The sequence below is a fragment of the Molossus molossus genome, unplaced genomic scaffold (genome assembly GCF_014108415.1).
Source record: "Molossus molossus isolate mMolMol1 unplaced genomic scaffold, mMolMol1.p scaffold_m16_p_7, whole genome shotgun sequence".
NCBI classification, from domain to species: domain Eukaryota; kingdom Metazoa; phylum Chordata; class Mammalia; order Chiroptera; family Molossidae; genus Molossus; species Molossus molossus.
Window position 1 is genome coordinate 8,111,998 of NW_023425401.1, and position 14,142 is coordinate 8,126,139.

At 49.3% G+C, this 14,142-nt stretch overlaps 1 protein-coding gene across 1 annotated transcript in view; it reads right to left on the minus strand.

Annotated features, from left to right (window-relative positions):
• NPSR1 (neuropeptide S receptor 1) overlaps positions 1 to 14,142 on the minus strand; it is a 114,293-nt gene that overhangs the window by 21,702 nt on the left and 78,449 nt on the right. The window contains exons 4-5 of the mRNA XM_036247210.1: positions 10,136 to 10,229; positions 4,144 to 4,345 (exon numbers count right to left, since the gene is read on the minus strand). Of these exons, the coding sequence (XP_036103103.1) occupies positions 4,144 to 4,345; positions 10,136 to 10,229 (296 nt within the window). The remainder of the gene's footprint in view (positions 1 to 4,143; positions 4,346 to 10,135; positions 10,230 to 14,142) is intronic.

A 14,142-nucleotide genomic window follows, 5' to 3' on the forward strand; every position in this document is an offset into this window, starting at 1 on the left:
AGAAGTAACAGTTATAGGAAGTCACTCCCTTTACTCATGTGGTGGGTTGTCCTCATTGGTCTCAGACCTCACGCCCCTGGGCTGTGCTGGTCGGGCCCCTAGGGCCGTGTTTTTCACCATGAAACGTTTTGTACTCCACAGGGCTGTGCCAAGCTCAGCGTGGGCTCTCCCAGTCTTATCCCCAATCCCCAAGCAAACTCCATGCATCTGGCTCGTGTCCCGTGAGGCAGTACTCTGAGACGAACAGCTTTTCCCACTGACTCCCTTGCCTTGTTGGCCATGGTCGTTTATGCCTCTACCTTTATCTCAGGAGATGAAGATGATAGGGGAATGGGGAGTTAATTAGGTAGCAAGCAAATAACCACAGCTAAAGCAATAAAACTGCTCCAGGTCTAATAACCTCCCCAGCAACAGTTACACAGTTATGACAAGTGAATTTGGAGACAACGGAAGTTGTGTTGACCCAGAAAAACATGGCGTTGCCGTTACTGTCACTCATTGTGACTTCAAGTCCTGAGAGCACGATTTCACTAATGAGAGAGCAGCTAAATCTTCATCCACACAGCTCTCTCGTGAGCTTGCCACAGGCAGTGTGACTCCTTTCTCCTCGCTCTCCCTCCCTCTCCACCTTTCTTCCTCTCTGCTGTCTGTCTTTTCTCCTTTCCTTCTTCCCATCACCTGTATCTCTGGCCGATCCACCATACGGCAGACGTCGATCTAGGCACTAAATAGCCAGGAATGGCCACGTTAGGTGTGTGAAAGAATGCGACGGAGACAGTGACAATGGGCCCTGTGTTCCGTGGCTGGTGCAGGGTCCGTCAGGCCTGCACTGTCATTCTGTCCAGCATTTGTGAAGTGTCTGTTGCATGCTGGATTTGGAATCCAGAATGTATTTGACTCCCTCATGTCTAATTTCACGTGTCCACGCTTTCTCTGCTTTTCTGAATTATGTCTGTCTTATGAACGGAAAGCAAAATAAAACCACATTCAACATGAAAAGGCAAATGACAGATTAAGGGAATATCCTCAATATATAAAAACAGGAAGAATTTATTCTGTAAAGAATATCTCTAGTGTATAGAGGAAATAAAACAAAATAGAGAAAAATGGGTAAAAGAATATCAATAGGTAATGTATTTAAAAAACAAAAATGATAAACATATGTGTTCAGCCTCATTTGTAATAATAAAAAATGCAAATTAAAACAATAGTACATACATATATTTGCCTATGAATTTGGTAGGGATACATATATATATGTATAATGCATGAGAGACAATGAGGCATGAGACAAGGTTGATAGCGGGGGTGATCATTGAGTTATGTTTGTCTGCTTTAGCTTGGAATTAAGAGTTTAACCTTATCTAAACCAACCATAAGCAACAGAATCAAACTCAGGGAGCTAAAGTGTGTTTAAAAAAGAAAAAAGGAAAAATAAAAGAGTTGAACTTTAGCTCCAAAAGATACATTGTAGCAACTTAGCCCAGGAATTAGTTGGAAAGTTCCCTCTGAGCCTGGTCTTGTCTCAAGAAAGAAGGGGGAGGACGTAGAGGGGGAGACGGTGGAGGGGGAGGTTGTGGAGGGGGAGGCGTTGGAGGGGGAAGCAGAGGGATCCATGTCCATCGGAGAGGAGCTCCTTGCCTAACAAACACGAGGATCCTGATCGCACAGGAGTGAAGGCCATGGCTGAGCAGATAGGAAACACTTCAGAGAAGCTCAAGGGCAGAGGGAAGTCACTCTTTGAGTGTCCATGGTTCTCCCGAGGCTGGAAGCGAGGAGCACGCTTTAAGGAGGCTTTAGTTTGTTTGATGGGGGTTGAGTGAAACCCACTTTTGAAATCACCCCCTTTAATCATCAAATGATACTTTGCTGTTTCTAAGAACAGCACAGAAACACACCTGTTGGCTGTAGGCAGGTTTGAGAAGTCCTGGTGGGAAGAAGCAGCTTGATTAATGAGGGACATTTCCGACAGTGAAAGGCCCCTGTGACAGGTCTGGATACAAGAGCACCACGTGAGCCACGTGGTTCGGCCACGTATCTGCCCTGCTGAGCGAGGTTTGACCAAGTCCATGAGCTGATGGGAAATCAATCAGGAGAGAAACAAGGACCTGCGGCTGCTGCTGAACTTGATCAGTCAATTGCCTGTGACAGCCTGAGCTGCCTCCTTCCAAATATTTTCTTGTGGCCGAGACAAGCATCTCTCCTCACCCCCGTGGCTCTTCTAACGTTGCTCTGACCTACCTTTAATTGGTTGTCTAAATAACCTTCATCTTTCCTTCAAGATTCCTCCCAAATTCAACTCGGTGGAGAGGAGCACAGTACGTTGAAACGGATTGTAGATGTGAGTTTATCAGTTGAGCAGGGATCTCCAGCCTCCGCAGAGCTGCTGGGCTGGTTTCTGGGGATCCCTCTGCCCAGTTTGACCTCTGATGGAGAGCAAGTCATTTTGCTTCTTTTAGCCCTAAGTCTGTTCTTGTAAAAAATTCAAAGGCTGAGTTATGTGATGGATAACATTTCTCCAGCTTTAGCATTTTCTGAGACTCAAGGGAGCAAGGAGCAAGAATAATTCATTCCCATAATATCAGAAAACACTCCAAAGATTTCATGACCATTTAATGATCAAATAAATGCATATTGAAACAATGAGGTAATTTTTCTTTAAACTTTATGATTGACAAAGGTTTAATAAAAAAAGTGCTACCACCTTCCATTGGGTCGGGGGCAGAGTAACCAGAGCTCTTATTCGTTGTTGGCAGAAATATAACTTTCCTGGAGGACAGTTGGTGAATATGCACCAGGCTTAAAATGAGCACCATCCTTGATCTAGCAATCCCACTAGAATGAGTTCGGAGGAAGTGATCGGAGACTCAAGTGATTTTTTTAAGTACCAGGATTTTTATCACAGCATTATTCTACCAAAGACTGATCTTCCTTTGCCCGGACAAATTATGTGACACGCCTTGGCAGGCTTGGGGACACTCAAAGGTGCAGGATCGCAGGATTAGCATGGCCTGCATACACACCAAACACCCAGACATCTCCCTGCAGCCCCCACCCACGCAGAGCCACCCTTCCAGAGGTGACCCTGCCTTGTCCAGGTGGCTGTGGTCCTCTCTGCTGGAAGACCAGCTCTAGCCCATCATTGGCCACAGGACAAAGGGAGCTTCCTATGGCTTGGTTGCTAAGGCCCTTCACAGTTGAGCCTCGCCCCACCCAGAAAGAGCTAATTGTCAACGTCTCTCCCACCGGCTCTGCCTGCTTGTTCTTCCCTGTTACCACACTCAGTCTGACCTCTGGTCACCAGGGAGCCAGCTGTCCCTCTACTTTCCCCTTTTCCCCTCTGAATTCTTCTGTCCTTCATGTTGAAAGAAATGTTCCCCGCCATCACCTGACCTCACTGCACACACACTCGAGCCTAATTTTTGGTGTTGTTATGGTTTTTGTTGAGTTTCGTTTCAAGTGTGTCTATCTTTTCAAGGATAAGATCTCTGAAACTGGTACTATGTCTTACATTTGAAAGGCTGGAGAAAGAACAGGGTATGAAATCAGAGAAACCTGGGTTCAAATCCTGTGTGATGTTGGGTGAGTTACTTAACCTCTCTGAGCTTGAGTTTTTTTAATCCTCACTCGAGGATATTTTTCCATTTTTTGTACAGATAGAGTGGGAGGGAGAGAGAGAGAGAGAGAAACATCGACGTGAAAGCGACACATCGAGTGGCTGCCACCCACACGACCAACCAGGGCCGGGGACAAACTGCAACCGAAGTACGTGCCCTTAGCGGGAACCGAACTCGGGTCTCTCCGGACTGCAGGCCGACGCTCTAACCGCTGAGCCAAACTGGCCAGGGCTGAGCTTGAGTTCTATCATTAATTAAATGGGGCAGCAGTCCTTCGTACATAGAGTTCAGTGTGGTTAATGGGGTCCCTGTTAGCACTCAGCGCAACGCCCGTCCCACGGTCCTCCCTCGGAAGATAGGACAGCCCTGCCCCGCGCTCTACTCTGGAGGGTTTAGGCTGAGCACAAGCTTTAGGTACATCGTGTGGCCGGGCCAGTTTCCCCAAGAACAACAGGGACAGTGAGTGACCTGCAGGGGAGGAGCGGCAGGAAGGCTCCCGTGGGGGTCCGGCCTGCTGGCCCCTTACCTGATGATTGTCAGGGGGATGAAGTACACCAGGAAGGCCACGACGGTCATGTACGGGGTCCAGTAGGAGTCGTCGGGCCACAGGGCCCAGCACTGCACTTCACCGTTGGAGAGCTTCCTTTTCCCAAAGATGACCAGGGTGGGGATGGAGAAGAGGAAGGAGAGGCCCCAGGCGGTCACGATGAGCAGCTTGGCCTGCTTTTCTGCTCGGAGAGAGGGGGAGGGCTGGGCATCTGGGAGCATGCTGAGGGAGCACACTGGGGTCGAGTGTAGAGAAGGATCATGGTGCGAGAGGCACTCTGCACCTCTCGGAGCCTCAGTTTCCTTGTCTGCACAATGGGGTTGTAGGCCCTGCGTCTAGGGCTGATGCGAGGATTAAGAGAGATGTTTGCACAGAAGCTGGCACACTGCCTGGCGTAAGGTCCGTGCTCCCCAATCTCTCCTTCCCTGATTTACCCACCATTTGGAGCCTCAATGCGGCTGTACTCACAGTCCCGGAGAGCTCAGACGGTCCCATGTGCCCGACAGGTTGCCATGCAAATGTGTGTCTCCCGTTACCTCTCTGATCCTCCAAGGCGGGACGTGACCTTTGGTCTGGCTGGCATCCTTCCGTGGTACCACGGTGGCAGCACCCAGAAATAGCCAGTTTACATTCGGATGGTGTATTCACATATAATATAGGGATTACGCATACGAAAATGAGATCATAATATATCTGTTTTGTAGCCTTTTTTTTTTCTCTTAAAAAATAGCATGACCATCTTTTCATGTTGAGAGACCTGCATCTATAGGAGTGGCCTTCAGGCTTCCTCGGGCATTAAGAGCCTTTCTGCAAACATGACTTTACCTGGAGCTCAGGCGGAAGCCCAGGTCGCTCAGGTTGAAGGTGGGTGACAGCCACACCTTGCAGCTTGTCCTGGGGACGAGCCCTCTGGGGGCAGTGTGTGAAGGGCGATTTGAAAAGCACTGGTAAAATACTTTTCCACCAAACTCCAGTTCTACCCATCGCTCATTATTAAGTATTTAAAGTGTTCAATTATTTTTCATTATATAATTTACATATATCTCTTTGCACTGTTCAAATGATTTCCTTAGGCGGAATTTTTGGAAACAAGATTTTGGCAAATATTGTTAAATTTCTCCCCAAAGTCTCTATAATTTATGCTCCCACCGAAAGTTCCTGTTTCCTCCCACTGTCCCAACACCGAGGGGACTCTGTCCCTCATTACTGGTATCTACGCGGACAGATTTCCTACCCAAGTGTTTCGTCTTGCAGTCTTTCCACTAGTAGTTAAAAGAGCATCTCTATATATCCTCCATTCAGTTGTGTTTCTCGTTTTTAAATAATTTTTTATGTCCTTTGCCCACTTTTTCAATTGGAACGTTTCTTTGCCAGGGGTCTTTGTGAGAAGGATACGATCCCTTTGTACACAGACGTTTTCTACTTATTATTTTGTTCTTAAGTATGTTTGCAATGTTTATTACTTGTATAACAAATGACAAAGTTTGATACATTAAGAACTAGCTCTGTTTTCCTTATTGTTTCTGCGTTTGGAATAGTTCCTAGGAGGCTCTTTACCCCCCAAGTTATAAAGATTTTGCCCTTACCCTTTCATGTTGAAAAGTTTTACTTTTCAGTCTAGCTGGGATCGACTTTGTAATTAGCTGTGACTGGTGGTGATCTACTATTTTTTTTTTTTTTTTTTTTATCCTCACCCGAGGACATTTTTCCATTTTTTGTTCAGGTAGAGTGGGAGGGAGAGAGAGAGAGAAACATCGATGTGAAAGGAACACATCGAGTGGCTGCCACCCGCACAACCGACCAGGGCCGGGGACAAACTGCAACCGAGGTACGTGCCCTTAGCGGGAACCGAACCCGGGTCTCTCAGGACCGCAGGCCGACGCTCTAACCGCTGAGCCAAACCGGCCAGGGCCTACTATTTTTTAAAAATGGTTAGACAGCTATTCTAACCATATACTGACTAATTCATTCTTTTCTTACTCATTTGATATCCCTATGCTTTACACTGGTTATTCTGGTCCCAGTATCACCTTGTTTTAATCATCACAGTATTACGTTATGTTTAATGTCTAGCATGGCATGTCTCCTCGCTAGTAGATGGTTTCCTAACTACTTCCGGATTCATTTTTCTCTGGACTTGCAGGAAATGACCACAGGTGGGTCCTGCCAGCTTCCCATGGTCCATTCTCCAGGGCAAGGCTGTGCTGCTCCGTGGGAACCCCCCTCCTGCCTCCCGTTCGCTCAGTCACCCCCTCCTGCCTCCCCTTCGCTCAGTCACCCCTCCTGCCTCCCCTTCGCTCAGTCACCCCCTCCTGCCTCCCCTTCCCTCAGTCACCCCCTCCTGCCTCCCCTTCGCTCAGTCACCCCCTCCTGCCTCCCCTTCCCTCAGTCACCCCCCTCCTGCCTTCCCTTCGCTCAGTCACCCCCTCCTGCCTCCCCTTCCCTCAGTCACCCCCTCCTGCCTCCCCTTCGCTCAGTCACCCCCTCCTGCCTTCCCTTCCCTCAGTCACCCCCTCCTGCCTTCCCTCCGCTCAGTCACCCCCTCCTGCCTCCCCTTCCCTCAGTCACCCCCCTCCTGCCTTCCCTTCGCTCAGTCACCCCCTCCTGCCTCCCCTTCCCTCAGTCACCCCCTCCTGCCTCCCCTTCCCTCAGTCACCCCCTCCTGCCTTCCCTTCGCTCAGTCACCCCCTCCTGCCTTCCCTTCCCTCAGTCACCCCTCCTGCCTTCCCTTCCCTCAGTCACCCCCTCCTGCCTTCCCTCCGCTCAGTCACCCCCTCCTGCCTCCCCTTCCCTCAGTCACCCCCCTCCTGCCTCCCCTTCCCTCAGTCACCCCCTCCTGCCTTCCCTTCCCTCAGTCACCCCCTCCTGCCTTCCCTCCGCTCAGTCACCCCCCTCCTGCCTTCCCTTCGCTCAGTCACCCCCCTCCTGCCTTCCCTTCCCTCAGTCACCCCCTCCTGCCTTCCCTCCGCTCAGTCACCCCCTCCTGCCTTCCCTTCCCTCAGTCACCCCCTCCTGCCTTCCCTTCGCTCAGTCACCCCCTCCTGCCTTCCCTTCCCTCAGTCACCCCCTCCTGCCTTCCCTCCGCTCAGTCACCCCCCTCCTGCCTTCCCTTCCCTCAGTCACCCCCCTCCTGCCTCCCCTTCCCTCAGTCACCCCCTCCTGCCTTCCCTTCGCTCAGTCACCCCCCTCCTGCCTCCCCTTCCCTCAGTCACCCCCTCCTGCCTTCCCTTCCCTCAGTCACCCCCCTCCTGCCTCCCCTTCCCTCAGTCACCCCCCTCCTGCCTCCCCTTCCCTCAGTCACCCCCTCCTGCCTTCCCTTCCCTCAGTCACCCCCTCCCGCCTTCCCTTCCCTCAGTCACCCCCTCCTGCCTTCCCTTCCCTCAGTCACCCCCTCCTGCCTTCCCTTCGCTCAGTCACCCCCCTCCTGCCTCCCCTTCCCTCAGTCACCCCCTCCTGCCTTCCCTTCCCTCAGTCACCCCCCTCCTGCCTCCCCTTCCCTCAGTCACCCCCCTCCTGCCTCCCCTTCCCTCAGTCACCCCCTCCTGCCTTCCCTTCCCTCAGTCACCCCCTCCTGCCTTCCCTTCCCTCAGTCACCCCCTCCTGCCTTCCCTTCGCTCAGTCACCCCCTCCTGCCTTCCCTTCCCTCAGTCACCCCCCTCCTGCCTCCCCTTCCCTCAGTCACCCCCTCCTGCCTTCCCTTCCCTCAGTCACCCCCTCCTGCCTTCCCTTCGCTCAGTCACCCCCCCTCCTGCCTTCCCTTTGCTCGTCACCCCCCCTGCCTCCCCTTTGCTCGTCACCCCCTCTTGCCTTCCCTTCGCTCGTCACCCCCCTCAGCCCACCCTGGCAGCTGCCCTTCGATCCCCATGAGCTGCAGCACGCAGGTGACAGTGCAGGGTCCCCTCACGCCCTGGTCTCATTTACTGCCTCACCCTCAACTGTGGGATCTTTGCCACTTCCCACAAGGCCACCAGCTCTCCTGGGGTGCGGGTGGGGCACCCTGTTAAGTCTGCTGCCCGTGCTGAATGCCTTGGGGGTCCCCGTATTTGATGGCGTCTTCCCCTGGTTCCATCAGGCTGCAGGTGCTCCCCGTGGTTCGTGTTCCCCCCAGGACTTCAGCTGGGTCGGGCCGGAAGGGACAGTAGCCAATGTGTTTCCACCTGTGTCTTTCCCGACACTTAGAAATGATGCTTTTCCAAGTGCCCCGTGTGGAGCCTCCATTAATTTTGTCGTGAGGAAATAACTGGTGTTACATATTTAAAAGGACACTGTAACAGTCATTGTGACTTTCCTGTCATTTAGGGCACTGTTCCGAATATTGCACCATGTCTCCCAGAACGCGTCACATTTGCCCTGAGCTAAACAGTGGATTTTAGCATGTTTACCCAGTGAATATGGGGAGACGTGTAACAGGCCGTGTTTCCCTCTTGGCTACGGATCCCAGCCCCCACTCCAGCAGGCGACCCGAGACACCCCTCACACGCTTTCGGATCCTTGCCCTTCTCCCCTCTTTCTCTATCTTAAAAGACCCTGCTGGAGGCGTCTTTCTGAACACCACATCCGACTTTTCCTGGAGCCCGCTGGGCACAAATAAATACATGGGTGAATAAGTACACTGTGCCCTTGTGTACACATATAATAAAATCTTTCTCCCATTTCCCCTCATCTCATTTCCTGCCTCCTTCTGTACCATAATCACCAAGGCAGGACAGTCCTCGAAAGCGTGGTGCTGGCCACACAGACACACACACACACACACACACACACCCTAGAAACAGCCTAAGAAACAGATGTAAATTCTGTTTTTAAATAACTTTGAATTGCACACACTACCTTGATATATTTCTAGTTTAAAATGACCAATACATCCAATACCATCTGATGTGCGCAATAGGATCTGATAACATTCATTCTACTTATTCTAAAGTTCGGCTTGCTCTATTAATTTTGCTTCCTTGGGTGTAAATTTTGCAGAATGGTATTTTAAATATATTATCTATTTCCCACAGCAGGGCTTTTGTCCCATTTTTAATGATATGTGATTATACCTTGTAGTCAAGTTTTCATAGTAGAGTGTTTATTTGGGCAGTGTGCACAGCCTGCTTGGAGACAGTAGCACGGTCGCTCAGCACTGGGTTCTCACTCGCCCTCGGCGCATGGAGAGGAGTGGGCCCTGCCCCGGGTACCGTAGTGACCAGCAGTCCCGTGACTGGGTGTCCGCCATCCCTGCAGGCATCACTGCCTCCAAGAACCCCCTCTGCCTCTTCAGATCAGCATCCCCACGCCCCGGGAGCAGAGCCCTCACCCTTGGGGAAGGGGGGGACAGCAGGCAGGGAGACATGCTGTGACTAACCCTCCTCACTGCTCCAGGAGTCACCCTGCGGGTCTCCGGGAGTCCTGCCTGCCCCGGGCATTTGCACAGTCTATTCCGGAAGCACTCTGAGCTCGGTCCCCGCGGCTGCAGCAGCATCTGCGGGTGTCATGGGCTGTAGGGTTTCAGCCTCCCCACCCCTCCGCTCCCTTCTTGCAGGCATTCCTCACACTCTCTGAATCGAGGAGGGACTTCCTTCTCTCCAGGATGATTAACGTTAAAAACATCTTTCCCACGATTTCGATGGTTTGGGGCTAACGAGGGCAAGGCGCGTGTTTCTTAAAAGGGAGCGAGTTGCAGGGGGAGCGCTCCCCGGACAGGTGTGCTCCAGACTCCGCTCTGGAGCAGACCCCGGGGCGTTACATCCAGGTGAACGGTCGGCCACCCTCCCTCGTTCCCTGGTGGCACGCGGCCATCCACGGGAACCAGCAGCATTTTCCGCGCACCAACCTTTCTTTTATACTTTTTTGGACAATCAGACCCAGAATTGAGGAAGGAGGCCAAGGAGGAGAAAGGGGAGGAAGAGAACCATTATTACGGGTATAACAGTGACCCCCCCCCCCATGATCTCCTAGGAAACAGCAGGTGGTTGAGGCAGCTCACCTCCTTGCAGGAACTTCATGGGGTGGACGATGGCATGGTACCTGTCTATGCTGAGGGCCACCAGGACGTAGGTGGAGGCGTAGAGCAGCACGACCTGCAGACAGAAGCGAGAGGAGCCGCGTGACTTCACAGAGCGGAGGGAGGGCACAACGGGAAGATGAGGGCTTGCGCCCTTTGGAAAGCCAGACGGAGCCCAGAGAGGCCTGCGGCGGGGGGGAGGGGGAGGAAGCTGCCGCTGGGATTAGCAGGGCAGGTGGTGGCCGCGGACGATGCCTCCGGCTCTCACGTACTCCCTCATCCACTTGGCTTCCTGGAGGTGCCACCTTCTAGAGTCAGTCCCTCCTTGGACCCTTGCATGGCACATTTGTTGGTGATTGACTTGTAAAGCTAGACTACTTTTCTCTGTCACAATGGACATCCCAGAATAATTAGAAACAAAAAGTTCATTTGCCTTTTAGCAGCGTGAGTTGCTGAGAGAGGGTGAGAGGCGTTTCAGCTGAAATGGGCTGGTTTAAATCATCTGTCATCATCTGCGCGGACACCCAGAGCTGCCCCCTCATCTGCTGCTCCTGCAGGGCTGTTCTGCACAGTAGGTCCCTGGGTCTCCTCCTCCCACTCTCTCTTTATTAACCTTACCTATGCCCTTTAATTATCCTGCGTACAGTGCCATTTGTATACTTTGCAAGGAAGGAAATTGGGATGTAAGACCTTAATATCTCTTATGTGAAGAGCACACTCGAAAATGTAATGAAATGAAATAGCTCTGGAAGGATGACCAAGGTGAAAAATCGTCAGCTCACGTTGAGCCTCATTTCTGCTGGGAGTTCAGCCACATCTCTGCCTCCTGGCCTTTGGGTCAAATCCAGAGCAAGGAGAAGATGAACATGAAGCTGGAACCGGAGGGGGAGTGTCTGATTTCTTTAAAACGAAATAGAACTAACATGGCTTTGGCAATAATCTTTGTCTGCACATGTACCTTTTTGTTTTTTCCCCTGGCTCAAATGCCACGTGACTACGTCGCTGTACTTTATTTTTTTTATCCTCGACGTGAAAGGGACACATCGAGTGGCTGCCACCCGCACGACCGACCAGGGCCAGGGACAAACTGCAACCGAGGTACATGCCCTTAGCGGGAACCGAACCCGGGTCTCTGAGGACCGCAGGCCGACGCTCTAACTGCTAAGCCAAACCAGCCAGGGGATGTCGCTGTACTTTATTGGCTTTGTTTCTCTAACACAACCACAAAGGCCTGACAGCACTACTGTTTCCAAAGGTGTCACCGGGAGGGCCTTCTGGGGACTGATCAGAGACTGACGACCCCCTGAGGAATATAAGGAGAAATTCTCTTGCTAAACAGGTGCTATAGGGACAGAAAGAAACATGACGGCCAAGTTTAACCAAAAAATCAGACAATTGTCTCCAAGAGAAAGTTGAGATTTCTCTGTGTGGCCTATGAGTTCATAATTGTTAGGGCTGGCCACACACAGCGGAGGGGGTGACGTCAGAGAGGGGCTGGGAGAGAGCTCCCCAGGGCAAAGCCCAGGAGGTGGAATGTCTCATGGTGAGAAGACTCAGAATCCGGCCCTCTGAGACTGGACTGGGTGACACCGGTTCCGAACTGGGAGCAGGGGGAGGGTCACCGTGAAGAGTGCCCGGAGAAGCAGACATTAATAAAAAGAGATTTACTTTGAGATGTAGTCAAAAGGGTATTTAATTTCAGGGCTCTTTAAACATCTAGGCACGGTAAAAAAATATTGAAGGTTACATTTAAAAAATGCATCTCGAATGGTCATGCTTTGCTCCACAAAAATAAATGGAAAACAGCATAAAAATATGTTCAGAGTTTGGAAAGAAAAATTATGATCCAAGAGTTTTATAAATATATTTTTATGCCAAGGCACAAAATTATTCTCTTAGATATGTAATTATTCTCTTAGAAGGGAGAAACTACAATATCACATCCTCATCCTGAAGTATCTTCCTTGAGGAGATATTTCTGCTGGTTGGGAATTGTTTCAAAATTAAGAACTCAAGAGGAGGAAAGCGGATTGAATGGTCGTAGCTATGGTAAGCAGTGAGTCAGAAAAACACAAAATGTTGACAAATAACTATGACTATGGCTATGAAATATTTCAGAAAATTAATCTGGGGAGCTGAGAGGAGAGAGGAGAAGGAAAGAAGTCATATTAAATTTCTATTTAGACATTTAGACATCTCTTTTGCAGTTTACTTTAATAGAGACATATTAAATTTGAAATGAAAGATAAGCTATAAAAGGGTGAAATAAAAAGGTGAAAAAATATCTTATTAGTGTCCTATGGCCACTGTAACAAATTGCCACAAACCTTGTGCCTTAAACCAACCTAAGTTTATTCTCTCGCATATTTGGAGAGAAGTGTAAAATCAGCTGCAGAGGGTCCGAACCAGGGTGTTCCCAGGACGCCCCCTTTCCGTGGAGGCGCTGGAGGCACGTGGGTGCCTTGCCCCCCAGCTGCGGTGGCCACCAGCATTCTCTGACTTGTGACCACACCGGTCCCGTCTCTGAGTCGGTGGTTCCAATGCCTCTCTGTGTCTGTGCCATCTCTCCCTCTGACCCCTCTGATAAACATACATATGGCTGTGCCTTGGCCAGTTGTGCTCATTGGTTAGAGCATCGGCTCTCCAAACAAAGGGTCTTGGGTTCGATTTCTGGTCGAGGGCATGTCCCTGGGTTGTGGGTTTGATCTCTGAACCAGGTCGGGGTCATGCAGGAAGCAACCAATCGATGTATCATTCTCACATCGATGCTTCTCTCTCTCTCTCTTCCCCTCCCTTCCTGCCACTCTATCTAAAAACCAATGGAAAAATAATCAGGTGAAGACTAACAAAATAAATAAATAAATAAATAAATAAATAAATAAATAAATAAATAAATAAATAGCTATGATTGCATTTGGACCCACCAGGATTTCAAGATCCTCATCTTCATCACATCTGCAAAGTCCTTTTGTTTTGGCTATATAAAGTAACATACATAAGTTTCAGAGATGAGGATTTGGATATCTTTTGGGGACCACTTTCCAGCCTACCACAATTAACAACCAAACAGAAAGGAAAACAAGTAAATAGGAAAAACGTTTAACAGAAAGATTAAGATGAGGTGGCTTAGACAACACCCATTACTACTTGTCACAATCGATAGAAATGGCTTGAGCTCCTTCACTAAAACAAGGGCTCTTTACAAAACCGTTCCCCCAAATCCCACTGTATCCTCTTTAGAAGAGAAACCTCGAAAACCAAATGATTAGCAAAGTTTACAAATGGAGTGATGGCCAAAGGTATTCAAGCAACTAAAAACTAGGAGGAGACATTCATTACAGCACTACTATTAGACAAATTAAATTTAAGGCAAATAGCGCTTCATGGAATAAAGGGGTTATTTATATTAATAAAAGATACAACACATCATGGCAAGAGAATATTAATAATATTAATAAACTTATAGTATGAAACAAGTAACATAACACTAAATATAAACTACTGAAGTGTTCAGAGTTTTACGAAGAAAAAAACACAATAACTCATAGAAAAAATTAAACAAACTTTAAGAATAATACACATTCATGTAAAATAGCTAGGTAACATTTCAAAAATTGCTCATAAGCAAAACTACAGAGAAAACCACCCCCAATTAATTCCAAAAGTGGAACTTATGTCAGTTTACATATTTAAAACGAGCAAGAAAAGCTGAAATTAGTATTATGTTGTGTTTTTTTTTTTAAATACCACTTGGAAATTTAAATGCCCTTATAATTAACTTGAGTCAAGAAGGAAATCAAAGTACAATTATAGTCAATTCATAAATGTCAACAATGAACACTCTACACATCAACAGCATATGGGATAGCATTTGGAGGACAGACGGCAGCGTGGGGACATATGTTCGCATTCTCGCTACCCCACCCCTCGCTGCTGACAAAAATGACCTCGGAAACACAAAGCCAAGTAAAATCTTGCAGCGACATGAG